Source organism: Silene latifolia, chromosome Y (assembly GCF_048544455.1).
Source record: "Silene latifolia isolate original U9 population chromosome Y, ASM4854445v1, whole genome shotgun sequence".
Classification (NCBI taxonomy): domain Eukaryota; kingdom Viridiplantae; phylum Streptophyta; class Magnoliopsida; order Caryophyllales; family Caryophyllaceae; genus Silene; species Silene latifolia.
In genome coordinates, this window is record NC_133538.1 from 88,375,870 (window position 1) to 88,392,863 (window position 16,994).

The window sequence follows — 16,994 nt, forward strand, 5'->3', positions numbered from 1 at the left end:
GACCTCCACACTCATGCGCGTAAATTGACCGCGCTCCACGGAAGCAGTGTTCTTATCAATCCGGACAACTTCTCCAATTTCCGCCCCTACCTTCTTGAGAAAAGCCTCGTTAAAATATTCGACAGGATGATTAGGAATACGAACCCACGCCGTTAGAAATTTAATGCTGTCTTCAGAGGGGACAAAATTCGGAACCCATTTTCTAATTGTCAAATAATGGTCGTCTATCATCCATAGACCTTGAAAAATAACGAAATCATAATCTTCCCTCGATGTGAATCGAGCAATATAGTATGAACCCGTTAAGTCAGTGAGTGTCAACTTCCCTCGTATCGAGCATTTCGCCTGAAGTTTCCGCATGAGCGAGAGGTATCCAATGTTTTTATCGAACATTTTGATGATAAGGGAGCGCCTCCATGGTTTACGAAGTTTTGCTTTCTCCTCTTTAGTGAGGGTGATGCGGGGACAGATTGCGGCATCTTCGTCAAGGTTATCCTCACTATCATCTTCGGAATCAATGTCAATCTCATCTAAAGACATGTCGTCTAAAAGACTCGAATTTGAACCGAATCCTTGTACCGTTATTAGGGATAATATAAGAAAGTTGTGGGAGTTTGAGGTCTAAGTACGGTATGTGAGGGTCCATTATGATCGATGACAGTCGGAGCAGGTGTTGTATTTTTTGTAATTATCGTAACTGGGAGCTTGTTATTGGTAGGGTTAGTAGTAGATTGTATTGGCTTGGGGATATTGGAAATATCTTGTAGAATAATAGGAGAATTATTAGGGATAATATTATTGGAAGATGGAATATTTTTACTCTTAGCCGAGTATTTGGTGGAGCGAATTATGGTGCGAGATTGGGAAAGAATTTTAGTAGATTTTTTATTAAAGTTATTAATTTTCTGTCTTATTTTGGAATTATTGTCAGTGATATTTTTAGAGGTAAATTGGATATTTTCAATAGGTAAATTAGGAAATTGCATATTGTCAAGGATATTTTCTTGATTATTTAAAATCTCGAACCTTGACCCTTGTTTCGCTTGATTCTTTTCAAGATTGAAAATCATATTGTTAGCATTAGTTTGGCCGAATATTTGATTCTGTTTACCTTGTGTACTGACTGATTTCTTTCTTTGAGGTTTAGTAACCATCATCTAGTTGCCAAAATCATCTTTCTCTTCAGGCCCGAGTCCCACTTCAAGTGAATTAGCATTCACTATTGACGCTTCAGCATTCCCCTGTATCACTGTGTTTGCGAGACCAGTTTCATCCAAGCTAACTACTCCTTGTTTATGACATGTTTCCGAATTGTGACCTAGCTTGCCACACTTAAAACAAATAATTTTTAACCTTCATATTGTATACAATAAACCTTGCCATTTAAACGAAATTTAGATATCAAAGGTTTGGAAATATCGACCTCCACACTCATGCGCGTAAATTGACCGCGCTCCACGGAAGCAGTGTTCTTATCAATCCGGACAACTTCTCCAATTTCCGCCCCTACCTTCTTGAGAAAAGCCTCGTTAAAATATTCGACAGGATGATTAGGAATACGAACCCACGCCGTTAGAAATTTAATGCTGTCTTCAGAGGGGACAAAATTCGGAACCCATTTTCTAATTGTCAAATAATGGTCGTCTATCATCCATAGACCTTGAAAAATAACGAAATCATAATCTTCCCTCGATGTGAATCGAGCAATATAGTATGAACCCGTTAAGTCAGTGAGTGTCAACTTCCCTCGTATCGAGCATTTCGCCCTGAAGTTTCCGCATGAGCGAGAGGTATCCAATGTTTTTATCGAACATTTTGATGATAAGGGAGCGCCTCCATGGTTTACGAAGTTTTGCTTTCTCCTCTTTAGTGAGGGTGATGCGGGGACAGATTGCGGCATCTTCGTCAAGGTTATCCTCACTATCATCTTCGGAATCAATGTCAATCTCATCTAAAGACATGTCGTCTAAAAGACTCGAATTTGAACCGAATCCTTGTACCGTTATTAGGGATAATATAAGAAAGTTGTGGGAGTTTGAGGTCTAAGTACGGTATGTGAGGGTCCATTATGATCGATGACAGTCGGAGCAGGTGTTGTATTTTTTGTAATTATCGTAACTGGGAGCTTGTTATTGGTAGGGTTAGTAGTAGATTGTATTGGCTTGGGGATATTGGAAATATCTTGTAGAATAATAGGAGAATTATTAGGGATAATATTATTGGAAGATGGAATATTTTTACTCTTAGCCGAGTATTTGGTGGAGCGAATTATGGTGCGAGATTGGGAAAGAATTTTAGTAGATTTTTTATTAAAGTTATTAATTTTCTGTCTTATTTTGGAATTATTGTCAGTGATATTTTTAGAGGTAAATTGGATATTTTCAATAGGTAAATTAGGAAATTGCATATTGTCAAGGATATTTTCTTGATTATTTAATATCTCGAACCTTGACCCTTGTTTCGCTTGATTCTTTTCAAGATTGAAAATCATATTGTTAGCATTAGTTTGGCCGAATATTTGATTCTGTTTACCTTGTGTACTGACTGATTTCTTTCTTTGAGGTTTAGTAACCATCATCCAGTTGCCAAAATCGTCTTTCTCTTCAGGCCCGAGTCCCACTTCAAGTGAATTAGCATTCACTATTGACGCTTCAGCATTCCCCTGTATCACTGTGTTTGCGAGACCAGTTTCATCCAAGCTAACTACTCCTTGTTTATGACATGTTTCCGAATTGTGACCTAGCTTGCCACACTTAAAACAAATAATTTTTAACCTTCATATTGTATACAATAAACCTTGCCATTTAAACAACATTTAGATATCAAAGGTTTGGAAATATCGACCTCCACACTCATGCGCGTAAATTGATCGCGCTCCGCGGAAGCAGTGTTCTTATCAATACGGACAACTTCTCCAATTTCCGCCCCTACCTTCTTGAGAAAAAACTCGTTAAAATATTCGACAGGTAGATTAGGAATACGAACCCACGCCGTTAGAAATTTAATGCTGTCTTCAAAGGGGACAAAATTCGGAACCCATTTTCTAATTGTCAAATAATGGTCGTCTATCATCCATAGCCCTTGAAAAATAACGAAATCATAATCTTCACTCGATGTGAATCGAGCAATATAGTATGAACCCGTTAAGTCCGTGAGTGTCAACTTCCCTCGTATCGACCATTTCGCCTGAAGTTTCCGCATGAGCGAGAGGTATCCAATGTTTTTATAGAACATTTTGATGATAAGGGAGCGCCTCCATGGTTTACGAAGTTTCGATTTCTCCTCTTTAGTGAGGGTGATGCGGGGACAGATTGCGGAATCTTCGTCAAGGTTATCCTCACTATCATCTTTGGAATCAATGTCAATCTCATCTAAAGACATGTCGTCTAAAAGACTCGAATTTGAACCGAATCCTTGTACCGTTATTAGGGATAATATAACAAAGTTGCGGAAGTTTGAGGTCTAAGTACGGTATGTGAGGGTCCATTATGATCGATGACAGTCGGAGCAGGTGTTGTATTTTTTGTAATTATCGTAACAGAGAGCTTGTTATTGGTAGGTATAGTAGTAGATTGTATTGGCTTGGGGATATTGGAAATATCTTGTAGAATAATAGGAGAATTATTAGGGATAATATTATTGGAAGATGGAATATTTTTACTCTTAGCCGAGTATTTGGTGGAGAAAATTATGGTGCGAGATTGGGAAAGAATTTTAGTAGCTTGTTTATTAAAGTTATTAATCTTCTATCTTATTTTGGAATTATTTTCTGGGATATTTTTAGAGGTAAATTGGATATTTTCAATAGGTAAATTAGGAAATTGCATATTGTCAAGGATATTTTCTTGATTATTTAAAATCTCGAACCTTGACCCTTGTTTCGCTTGATTCTTTTCAAGATTGAAAATCATATTGTTAGCATTAGGTTGGCCGAATATTGGATTCTGTTTACCTTGTGTACTGACTGATTTCTTTCTTTGAGGTTTAGTAACCATCATCTAGTTGCCAAAATCATCTTTCTCTTCAGGCCCGAGTCCCACTTCAAGTGAATTAGCATTCACTATTGACGCTTCAGCATTGCCCTGTATCACTGTGTTTGCGAGACCATTTTCATCCAAGCTAACTACTCCTTGTTTTTAACATGTTTCCTAATTGTGACCTAGCTTGCTACACTTAAAACAAATAATTTTTAACCTTCATATTGTATACAATAAACCTTGCCATTTAAACAACATTTAGATATCAAAGGTTTGGAAATATCGACCTCCACACTCATGCGCGTAAATTGATCGCGCTCCGCGGAAGCAGTGTTCTTATCAATACGGACAACTTCTCCAATTTCCGCCCCTACCTTCTTGAGAAAAAACTCGTTAAAATATTCGACAGGTAGATTAGGAATACGAACCCACGCCGTTAGAAATTTAATGCTGTCTTCAAAGGGGACAAAATTCGGAACCCATTTTCTAATTGTCAAATAATGGTCGTCTATCATCCATAGACCTTGAGTAATAATGAAATTATAATCTTCCCTCGATGTGAATCGAGCAATATAGTATGAACCCGTTAAGTTAGTGAGTGTCAACTTCCCTCGTATCGACCATTTCGCCTGAAGTTTCCGCATGAGCGAGAGGTATCCAATGTTTTTATAGAACATTTTGATGATAAGGGAGCGCCTCCATGGTTTACGAAGTTTCGATTTCTCCTCTTTAGTGAGGGTGATGCGGGGACAGATTGCGGAATCTTCGTCAAGGTTATCCTCACTATCATCTTTGGAATCAATGTCAATCTCATCTAAAGACATGTCGTCTAAAAGACTCGAATTTGAACCGAATCCTTGTACCGTTATTAGGGATAATATAACAAAGTTGCGGAAGTTTGAGGTCTAAGTACGGTATGTGAGGGTCCATTATGATCGATGACAGTCGGAGCAGGTGTTGTATTTTTTGTAATTATCGTAACAGAGAGCTTGTTATTGGTAGGTATAGTAGTAGATTGTATTGGCTTGGGGATATTGGAAATATCTTGTAGAATAATAGGAGAATTATTAGGGATAATATTATTGGAAGATGGAATATTTTTACTCTTAGCCGAGTATTTGGTGGAGAAAATTATGGTGCGAGATTGGGAAAGAATTTTAGTAGCTTGTTTATTAAAGTTATTAATCTTCTATCTTATTTTGGAATTATTTTCTGGGATATTTTTAGAGGTAAATTGGATATTTTCAATAGGTAAATTAGGAAATTGCATATTGTCAAGGATATTTTCTTGATTATTTAAAATCTCGAACCTTGACCCTTGTTTCGCTTGATTCTTTTCAAGATTGAAAATCATATTGTTAGCATTAGGTTGGCCGAATATTGGATTCTGTTTACCTTGTGTACTGACTGATTTCTTTCTTTGAGGTTTAGTAACCATCATCTAGTTGCCAAAATCATCTTTCTCTTCAGGCCCGAGTCCCACTTCAAGTGAATTAGCATTCACTATTGACGCTTCAGCATTGCCCTGTATCACTGTGTTTGCGAGACCATTTTCATCCAAGCTAACTACTCCTTGTTTTTAACATGTTTCCTAATTGTGACCTAGCTTGCTACACTTAAAACAAATAATTTTTAACCTTCATATTGTATACAATAAACCTTGCCATTTAAACGGAATTTAGATATCAAAGGATTGGAAATATCGACCTCCAAGCTCATGCGCGTAAATTGACCGCGCTCCGCGGAAGCAGTGTTCTTATCAATCCGGACAACTTCTGCAATTTCCGCCCCTACCTTCTTGAGAAAAGCCTCGTTAAAATATTCGACAGGTAGATTAGGAATACGAACCCACGCCGTTAGAAATTTAGTGTTGTCTTCAGAGGGGACAAAATTCGGAACCCATTTTCTAATTGTCAAATAATGGTCGTCTATCATCCATAGACCTTGAGTAATAATGAAATTATAATCTTCCCTCGATGTGAATCGAGCAATATAGTATGAACCCGTTAAGTTAGTGAGTGTCAACTTCCCTCGTATCGACCATTTCGCCTGAAGTTTCCGCATGAGCGAGAGGTATCCAATGTTTTTATCGAACATTTTGATGATAAGGGAGCGCCTCCATGGTTTACGAAGTTTCGCTTTCTCCTCTTTAGTGAGGGTGATGCGGGGAAAGATTGCGGCATCTTCGTCAAGGTTATCCTCACTATCATCTTCGAAATCAATGTCAATCTCATCTAAAGACATGTCGTCTAAAAGACTCAAATTTGAACCGAATCCTTGTACCATTATTAGGGATAATATAACAAAGTTGCGGAAGTTTGAGGTCTAAGTACGGTATGTGAGGGTCCATTATGATCGATGACAGTCGGAGCAGGTGTTGTATTTTTTGTAATTATCGTAACAGGGAGCTTGTTATTGGTAGGGATAGTAATAGATTGTATTGGCTTGGGGATATTGGAAATATCTTGTAGAATAATAGGAGAATTATTAGGGATAATATTATTGGAAGATGGAATATTTTTACTCTTAGCCGAGTATTTGGTGGAGCGAATTATGGTGCGAGATTGGGAAAGAATTTTAGTAGCTTTTTTATTAAAGTTATTAATTTTCTGTCTTATTTTGGAATTATTGTCTGTGATATTTTTAGAGGTAAATTGGATATTTTCAATAGGTAAATTAGGAAATTGCATATTGTCAAGAATATTTTCTTGATTATTTAATATCTCGAACCTTGACCCCTGTTTTGCTTGATTCTTTTCAAGATTGAAAATCATATTGTTAGCATTAGTTTGGCCGAATATTTGATTCTGTTTACCTTGTGTACTGACTGATTTCTTTCTTTGAGGTTTAGTAACCATCATCCAGTTGCCAAAATCGTCTTTCTCTTCAGGCCCGAGTCCCACTTCAAGTGAATTAACATTCACTATTGACGCTTCAGCATTCCCCTGTATCACTGTGTTTGCGAGACCAGTTTCATCCAAGCTAACTACTCCTTGTTTATGACATGTTTCCGAATTGTGACCTAGCTTGCCACACTTAAAACAAATAATTTTTAACCTTCATATTGTATACAATAAACCTTGCCATTTAAACAACATTTAGATATCAAAGGTTTGGAAATATCGACCTCCACACTCATGCGCGTAAATTGATCGCGCTCCGCGGAAGCAGTGTTCTTATCAATCCGGACAACTTCTCCAATTTCCGCCCCTACCTTCTTGAGAAAAAACTCGTTAAAATATTCGACAGGTAGATTAGGAATACGAACCCACGCCGTTAGAAATTTAATGCTGTCTTCAAAGGGGACAAAATTCGGAACCCATTTTCTAATTGTCAAATAATGGTCGTCTATCATCCATAGACCTTGAAAAATAACGAAATCATAATCTTCACTCGATGTGAATCGAGCAATATAGTATGAACCCGTTAAGTCCGTGAGTGTCAACTTCCCTCGTATCGACCATTTCGCCTGAAGTTTCCGCATGAGCGAGAGGTATCCAATGTTTTTATAGAACATTTTGATGATAAGGGAGCGCCTCCATGGTTTACGAAGTTTCGATTTCTCCTCTTTAGTGAGGGTGATGCGGGGACAGATTGCGGAATCTTCGTCAAGGTTATCCTCACTATCATCTTTGGAATCAATGTCAATCTCATCTAAAGACATGTCGTCTAAAAGACTCGAATTTGAACCGAATCCTTGTACCGTTATTAGGGATAATATAACAAAGTTGCAAAAGTTTGAGGTCTAAGTACGGTATGTGAGGGTCCATTATGATCGATGACAGTCGGAGCAGGTGTTGTATTTTTTGTAATTATCGTAACAGAGAGCTTGTTATTGGTAGGTATAGTAGTAGATTGTATTGGCTTGGGGATATTGGAAATATCTTGTAGAATAATAGGAGAATTATTAGGGATAATATTATTGGAAGATGGAATATTTTTACTCTTAGCCTAGTATTTGGTGGAGCAAATTATGGTGCGAGATTGGGAAAGAATTTTAGTAGCTTGTTTATTAAAGTTATTAATCTTCTATCTTATTTTGGAATTATTTTCTGTGATATTTTTAGAGGTAAATTGGATATTTTCAATAGGTAAATTAGGAAATTGCATATTGTCAAGGATATTTTCTTGATTATTTAAAATCTCGAACCTTGACCCTTGTTTCGCTTGATTCTTTTCAAGATTGAAAATCATATTGTTAGCATTAGGTTGGCCGAATATTGGATTCTGTTTACCTTGTGTACTGACTGATTTCTTTCTTTGAGGTTTAGTAACCATCATCTAGTTGCCAAAATCATCTTTCTCTTCAGGCCCGAGTCCCACTTCAAGTGAATTAGCATTCACTATTGACGCTTCAGCATTGCCCTGTATCACTGTGTTTGCGAGACCATTTTCATCCAAGCTAACTACTCCTTGTTTTTAACATGTTTCCTAATTGTGACCTAGCTTGCTACACTTAAAACAAATAATTTTTAACCTTCATATTGTATACAATAAACCTTGCCATTTAAACGGAATTTAGATATCAAAGGATTGGAAATATCGACCTCCAAGCTCATGCGCGTAAATTGACCGCGCTCCGCGGAAGCAGTGTTCTTATCAATCCGGACAACTTCTGCAATTTCCGCCCCTACCTTCTTGAGAAAAGCCTCGTTAAAATATTCGACAGGTAGATTAGGAATACGAACCCACGCCGTTAGAAATTTAGTGTTGTCTTGGAGGGGACAAAATTCGGAACCCATTTTCTAATTGTCAAATAATGGTCGTCTATCATCCATAGACCTTGAGTAATAATGAAATTATAATCTTCCCTCGATGTGAATCGAGCAATATAGTATGAACCCGTTAAGTTAGTGAGTGTCAACTTCCCTCGTATCGACCATTTCGCCTGAAGTTTCCGCATGAGCGAGAGGTATCCAATGTTTTTATCGAACATTTTGATGATAAGGGAGCGCCTCCATGGTTTACGAAGTTTCGCTTTCTCCTCTTTAGTGAGGGTGATGCGGGGAAAGATTGCGGCATCTTCGTCAAGGTTATCCTCACTATCATCTTCGAAATCAATGTCAATCTCATCTAAAGACATGTCGTCTAAAAGACTCAAATTTGAACCGAATCCTTGTACCATTATTAGGGATAATATAACAAAGTTGCGGAAGTTTGAGGTCTAAGTACGGTATGTGAGGGTCCATTATGATCGATGACAGTCGGAGCAGGTGTTGTATTTTTTGTAATTATCGTAACAGGGAGCTTGTTATTGGTAGGGATAGTAATAGATTGTATTGGCTTGGGGATATTGGAAATATCTTGTAGAATAATAGGAGAATTATTAGGGATAATATTATTGGAAGATGGAATATTTTTACTCTTAGCCGAGTATTTGGTGGAGCGAATTATGGTGCGAGATTGGGAAAGAATTTTAGTAGCTTTTTTATTAAAGTTATTAATTTTCTGTCTTATTTTGGAATTATTGTCTGTGATGTTTTTAGAGGTAAATTGGATATTTTCAATAGGTAAATTAGGAAATTGCATATTGTCAAGAATATTTTCTTGATTATTTAATATCTCGAACCTTGACCCCTGTTTTGCTTGATTCTTTTCAAGATTGAAAATCATATTGTTAGCATTAGTTTGGCCGAATATTTGATTCTGTTTACCTTGTGTACTGACTGATTTCTTTCTTTGAGGTTTAGTAACCATCATCCAGTTGCCAAAATCGTCTTTCTCTTCAGGCCCGAGTCCCACTTCAAGTGAATTAACATTCACTATTGACGCTTCAGCATTCCCCTGTATCACTGTGTTTGCGAGACCAGTTTCATCCAAGCTAACTACTCCTTGTTTATGACATGTTTCCGAATTGTGACATAGCTTGCCACACTTAAAACAAATAATTTTTAACCTTCATATTGTATACAATAAACCTTGCCATTTAAACGGAATTTAGATATCAAAGGTTTGGAAATATCGACCTCCACACTCATGCGCGTAAATTGATCGCGCTCCGCGGAAGCAGTGTTCTTATCAATCCGGACAACTTCTCCAATTTCCGCCCCTACCTTCTTGAGAAAAAACTCGTTAAAATATTCGACAGGTAGATTAGGAATACGAACCCACGCCGTTAGAAATTTAATGCTGTCTTCAGAGGGGACAAAATTCGGAACCCATTTTCTAATTGTCAAATAATGGTCGTCTATCATCCATAGACCTTGAAAAATAACGAAATCATAATCTTCACTCGATGTGAATCGAGCAATATAGTATGAACCCGTTAAGTCAGTGAGTGTCAACTTCCCTCGTATCGACCATTTCGCCTGAAGTTTCCGCATGAGCGAGAGGTATCCAATGTTTTTATCGAACATTTTGATGATAAGGGAGCGCCTCCATGGTTTACGAAGTTTCGATTTCTCCTCTTTGGTGAGGGTGATGCGGGGACGGATTGCGGAATCTTCGTCAAGGTTATCCTCACTATCATCTTTGGAATCAATGTCAATCTCATCTAAAGACATGTCGTCTAAAAGACTCGAATTTGAACCGAATCCTTGTACCGTTATTAGGGATAATATAAACAAGTTGCGGAAGTTTGAGGTCTAAGTACGGTATGTGAGGGTCCATTATGATCGATGACAGTCGGAGCAGGTGTTGTATTTTTTGTAATTATCGTAACAGAGAGCTTGTTATTGGTAGGGATAGTAGTAGATTGTATTGGCTTGGGGATATTGGAAATATCTTTTAGAATAATAGGAGAATTATTATGGATAATATTATTGGAAGATGGAATATTTTTACTCTTAGCCGAGTATTTGGTGGAGCGAATTATGGTGCGAGATTGGGAAAGAATTTTAGTAGCTTTTTTATTAAAGTTATTAATTTTCTGTCTTATTTTGGAATTATTGTCTGTGATGTTTTTAGAGGTAAATTGGATATTTTCAATAGGTAAATTAGGAAATTGCATATTGTCAAGGATATTTTCTTGATTATTTAAAATCTCGAACCTTGACCCTTGTTTCGCTTGATTCTTTTCAAGATTGAAAATCGTATTGTTAGCATTAGTTTGGCCGAATATTTGATTCTGTTTACCTTGTGTACTGACTGATTTCTTTCTTTGAGGTTTAGTAACCATCATCCAGTTGCCAAAATCGTCTTTCTCTTCAGGCCCGAGTCCCACTTCAAGTGAATTAACATTCACTATTGACGCTTCAGCATTCCCCTGTATCACTGTGTTTGCGAGACCAGTTTCATCCAAGCTAACTACTCCTTGTTTATGACATGTTTCCGAATTGTGACATAGCTTGCCACACTTAAAACAAATAATTTTTAACCTTCATATTGTATACAATAAACCTTGCCATTTAAACGGAATTTAGATATCAAAGGTTTGGAAATATCGACCTCCACACTCATGCGCGTAAATTGATCGCGCTCCGCGGAAGCAGTGTTCTTATCAATCCGGACAACTTCTCCAATTTCCGCCCCTACCTTCTTGAGAAAAAACTCGTTAAAATATTCGACAGGTAGATTAGGAATACGAACCCACGCCGTTAGAAATTTAATGCTGTCTTCAGAGGGGACAAAATTCGGAACCCATTTTCTAATTGTCAAATAATGGTCGTCTATCATCCATAGACCTTGAAAAATAACGAAATCATAATCTTCACTCGATGTGAATCGAGCAATATAGTATGAACCCGTTAAGTCAGTGAGTGTCAACTTCCCTCGTATCGACCATTTCGCCTGAAGTTTCCGCATGAGCGAGAGGTATCCAATGTTTTTATCGAACATTTTGATGATAAGGGAGCGCCTCCATGGTTTACGAAGTTTCGATTTCTCCTCTTTGGTGAGGGTGATGCGGGGACGGATTGCGGAATCTTCGTCAAGGTTATCCTCACTATCATCTTTGGAATCAATGTCAATCTCATCTAAAGACATGTCGTCTAAAAGACTCGAATTTGAACCGAATCCTTGTACCGTTATTAGGGATAATATAAACAAGTTGCGGAAGTTTGAGGTCTAAGTACGGTATGTGAGGGTCCATTATGATCGATGACAGTCGGAGCAGGTGTTGTATTTTTTGTAATTATCGTAACAGAGAGCTTGTTATTGGTAGGGATAGTAGTAGATTGTATTGGCTTGGGGATATTGGAAATATCTTTTAGAATAATAGGAGAATTATTATGGATAATATTATTGGAAGATGGAATATTTTTACTCTTAGCCGAGTATTTGGTGGAGCGAATTATGGTGCGAGATTGGGAAAGAATTTTAGTAGCTTGTTTATTAAATTTATTAATCTTCTGTCTTATTTTGGAATTATTGTCTGTGATATTTTTAGAGGTAAATTGGATATTTTCAATAGGTAAATTAGGAAATTGCATATTGTCAAGGATATTTTCTTGATTATTTAAAATCTCGAACCTTGACCCTTGTTTCGCTTGATTCTTTTCAAGATTGAAAATCGTATTGTTAGCATTAGTTTGGCCGAATATTTGATTCTGTTTACCTTGTGTACTGACTGATTTCTTTCTTTGAGGTTTAGTAACCATCATCTAGTTGCCAAAATCGTCTTTCTCTTCAGGCTCGAGTCCCACTTCAAGTGAATTAGCATTCACTATTGACGCTTCAGCATTCCCCTATATCACTGTGTTTGCGAGACCAGTTTCATCCAAGCTAACTACTCCTTGTTTTTAACATGTTTCCTAATTGTGACCTAGCTTGCTACACTTAAAACAAATAATTTTTAACCTTCATATTGTGTACAATAAACCTTGCCATTTAAACGGAATTTAGATATCAAAGGATTGGAAATATCGACCTCCAAGCTCATGCACGTAAATTGACCGCGCTCCGCGAAAGCAGTGTTCTTATCAATCCGGACAACTTCTCCAATTTCCGCCCCTACCTTCTTGAGAAAAGCCTCGTTAAAATATTCGACAGGTAGATTAGGAATACGAACCCACGCCGTTAGAAATTTAATGTTGTCTTCAGAGGGGACAAAATTCGGAACCCATTTTCTAATTGTAAAATAATGGTCGTCTATCATCCATAGACCTTGAGTAATAATGAAATTATAATCTTCCCTCGATGTGAATCGAGCAATATAGTATGAACCCGTTAAGTTAGTGAGTGTCAACTTCCCTCGTATCGACCATTTCGCCTGAAGTTTCCGCATGAGCGAGAGGTATCCAATGTTTTTATCGAACATTTTGATGATAAGGGAGCGCCTCCATGGTTTACGAAGTTTCGCTTTCTCCTCTTTAGTGAGGGTGATGCGGGGAAAGATTGCGGCATCTTCGTCAAGGTTATCCTCACTATCATCTTCGAAATCAATGTCAATCTCATCTAAAGACATGTCGTCTAAAAGACTCAAATTTGAACCGAATCCTTGTACTATTATTAGGGATAATATAACAAAGTTGCGGAAGTTTGAGGTCTAAGTACGGTATGTGAGGGTCCCTTATGATCGATGACAGTCGGAGCAGGTGTTGTATTTTTTGTAATTATCGTAACAGGGAGCTTGTTATTGGTAGGGATAGTAGTAGATTGTATTGGCTTGGGGATATTGGAAATATCTTGTAGAATAATAGGAGAATTATTAGGGATAATATTATTGGAAGATGGAATATTTTTACTCTTAGCTGAGTATTTGGTGGAACGAATTATGGTGCGAGATTGGGAAAGAATTTTGGTAGCTTTTTTATTAAAGTTATTAATCTTCTGGCTTATTTTTGAATTATTGTCTGTGATATTTTTAGAGGTAAATTAGATATTTTTAATAGGTAAATTAGGAAATTGCATATTGTCAAGGTTATTTTCTTGATTATTTAAAATCTCGAACCTTGACCCTTGTTTCACTTGATTCTTTTCAAGATTGAAAATCGTATTGTTAGCATTAGGTTGGCCGAATATTGGATTCTGTTTACCTTGTGTACTGACTGATTTCTTTCTTTGAGGTTTAGTAACCATCATCCAGTTGCGAAAATCGTCTTTCTATTCAGGCCCGAGTCCCACTTCAAGTGAATTAGCATTTGCTATTGACGCTTCAGCATTCCCCTGTATCACTGTGTTTGCGAGAACTACTCCTTGTTTATGACATGTTTTCGAAGTGTGACCTAGCTTGCCACACTTAAAACAAATAATTTTTAAACCTTCATATTGTATACAATAAACCTTGCCATTTAAACGGAATTTAGATAGCAAAGGTTTGGAAATATCGACCTCCACACTCATGCGCGTAAATTGTCCGCGCTCCGCGGAAGCAGTGTTCTTATCAATCCGGGCAACTTCTCCAATTTACGCCCCTACCATCTTGAGAAAAGACTCGTTAAAATATTCGATAGGTAGATTAGGAATACGAACCCACGCCGTTAGAAATTTAATGCTGTCTTCAGAGGGGACAAAATTCGGAACCCATTTTCTAATTGTCAAATAATGGTCGTCTATCATCCATAGACCTTGAGTAATAACGAAATCATAATCTTCCCTCGATGTGAATCGAGCAATATAGTATTAACCCGTTAAGTCATTGAGTGTCAACTTCCCACATATCGACCATTTCGCCTGAAGTTTCCGCATGAGCGAGAGGTATCCAATGTTTTTATCGAACATTTTGATGATAAGGGAGCGCCTCCTTGGTTTATGGAGTTTCGCTTTCTCCTCTTTAGTGAGGGTGATGCGGGGACAGATTGCGGCATCTTCGTCAAGGTTATCCTCACTATCATCTTCGGAATCAATGTCAATCTCATCTAAAGACATGTCGTCTAAAAGACTCGAATTTGAACCGAATCCTTGTACCGTTTCTCTATAGGAGAGATTTGAGCTTGCCGATTGTTCGTGGCCAGTACACGCCGGAATAGTATCTATGGTATGAGAAGTACTGGGAATGAGTGACTTTGAGGGAGTAAGCATAAATGCATAGTTTTGCGCTTTGTGTTTTTTGTATTAGGTGTAGCAGAAATTTCCTCTCCAATGGTAGGATGCAGTGGGTCAGGAGGAGTATTTTGATGTGTAGGGACCTCCGGCGGGAGGCCGTTACTGGTATTGTTCATTAAAAAACTAGGATTTTCTCTCACTATATTTTTCTCCTAGCTACGTTTGTTTAATATATGAAATCAAATCGAACAGAGGTAGTAATCAATAAGTCTCCCACTCTCTCGTCTTAAGAAGGACTTGCTAAAATTACACATATTATTACTTAAGCTTCAATTAAATTTTGCAATGAACCACTTTATTGTTGTCAAAAAAATAAAATTGCAATGAAAATAACCCATTGAACAGGGCTAAGCCTCGGTACCCAAGAAAATCAGCCCGTCAATGTACACAAATTATTCAATCCTTTGAAATACACCTCAAACTCAAACTCTCACCCTAAAACTCAGTTGTCTCTCGCCGTTCAACTAAAACTCATATTCTCCCTCACTCATTTTATCAATTTTTATCACCCTCCCTCACTGGCAGAATAATTCAAAAACAATGAATACCATTCAGAACATGACGCCTTCTTTAGCTTTCTTAATTCTATTCAACCCTAAAATTTTCTTTTCCAATTCATCCTTATTAGAATATTTTTCATATGTTATATGCTAATACTTATTTATGAGGTTTGATGATATTATCAATCTTTAATCAATTGTGACAGTTTGATACTACCATTTTAGGCGTTTTTATTCATACTTTATAAAATTATCGACTTTTATGAGATCTATGTTTTTCTTAATGTAAACATCCCTTTTGAGTTTTTCATCATTTTTAATACTTGTATTTTTTTCTCTTCTAAAAAATCGATGTTATTTTTACGAAAATTGTCAGATCTACTTGTACTATACTGATTATGTTATATTTGGTTCTTTTTATATTTGCATGCATTAATTTTAATGTTTACGGTTTTTCCGATTTAAAAAAGATCTCTTATTAATTTATTTTTTACTATATTTTTTAGATCTAAAATACAATATCAGAATATTTTTTTTCATAAAATGGTTTCCTTATTTGTGATGTATAATTTATATCAATGAAACATTAGTTAAACTAAAATAATAAAAGAGAGCAATGAGTGTAATTATTTTTTTATGGGGAGTAGAGAGAGTAATTAAATCAGGGTAATGTACATGGGTCCCTAAAAAAAAGTATTTTTCATCCCTAAAATTCAGGGACGAATAGAAAAGCAAGAAATGTTTTTACTTAAGGGCTTGCTTGGATTGGGGGTTAAAGGGGGGAATGAATAAGAGAGTGATATGTAAGGTGTGTTTTGTTGGAGTAGTGTCCTCCACAATACTGCGTCTACGATCTCGCAAAAGGAATATCAGGGATATAATATATTATTTGTCAAATGATTAACGTAAATCGGTAACGCTCGTCTGACTAGAGTTTGAAATTACTGTCGTATGACGGCGGTGATCAGTTGATCTCTCTCGATCACACCAATAGGATGATGCTCAAAATGGAATAATTAATTATTTGTATATGGATAAAATTTATTTAATTTAATTTATAATATTGACTTTTAATTAGTCAAGTGATTTTGTTATTTGATGACGAGTTACGAACTCGGGCCAAGAGTATTTATAATTTAATTATACGATAATTAATTAGTAAATGTTATACGATAATTTAGTAATTAATAGTTAATTAGCTAAAGTATTATGATATGTGTGTATAGTTTGAGGCGGAGATAATTAGCTAAATTAAACTTACAAGAGGTTGTAAAATTAGCTAATCGCGTTTTATGAGACACATTTTATATTGATAAAATAGTCTAATAATACTTGAAAATTGGGTGGTAATTATTTGTTAATTTATATTATTTAAGTGTTAAATAATTAAATTAATATTTAATTATATAAGATAATTAAAATATACGACTTATAAGCATTTGGGGGACAAATGTCGGAAATCGAAATGGACTCGGAAGTCCATTGAGTGCCGCCTAAAATGCATGATGATTGTCATCATGTGGGTTGGCAAATCCCACTAACATTTGTATGTCATTTCTTTACATTTTACACACTATATATACCTCATCTTACA

The 16,994-nt window shown here is 36.6% G+C and overlaps 2 protein-coding genes across 2 annotated transcripts; both read right to left on the reverse strand.

Moving 5' to 3' along the window:
- Positions 1-1,157: 1,157 nt before the first annotated feature.
- On the reverse strand, positions 1,158-1,651 carry LOC141628486 (uncharacterized). The gene is made up of 2 exons (XM_074441624.1): positions 1,376-1,651; positions 1,158-1,241 (listed from the first exon to the last, which is right to left on the reverse strand). The coding sequence occupies exons 1-2, from the start codon at positions 1,649-1,651 to the stop codon at positions 1,158-1,160; spliced, it is 360 nt and encodes a 119-aa protein (XP_074297725.1).
- A 2,347-nt stretch (positions 1,652-3,998) lies between these two features.
- LOC141628487 (uncharacterized) lies at positions 3,999-4,801 on the reverse strand. Its single transcript, XM_074441625.1, has 2 exons — positions 4,217-4,801; positions 3,999-4,082 (listed from the first exon to the last, which is right to left on the reverse strand). The coding sequence occupies exons 1-2, from the start codon at positions 4,799-4,801 to the stop codon at positions 3,999-4,001; spliced, it is 669 nt and encodes a 222-aa protein (XP_074297726.1).
- Positions 4,802-16,994: the final 12,193 nt, after the last annotated feature.

Bases quoted from the DNA above. Each gene is read 5' to 3' on its own strand.
- LOC141628486 (XM_074441624.1), bottom strand. From the start codon at position 1,651: ATGATAGACGACCATTATTTGACAATTAGAAAATGGGTTCCGAATTTT. The intron at 1,242-1,375 runs GTTTATTGTATA...ACAGTGATACAG, and splicing joins AATTTCGTTTAAATGGCAAG to GGGAATGCTGAAGCGTCAAT.
- LOC141628487 (XM_074441625.1), bottom strand. From the start codon at position 4,801: ATGTCTTTAGATGAGATTGACATTGATTCCAAAGATGATAGTGAGGAT. The intron at 4,083-4,216 runs GTTTATTGTATA...ACAGTGATACAG, and splicing joins AATGTTGTTTAAATGGCAAG to GGCAATGCTGAAGCGTCAAT.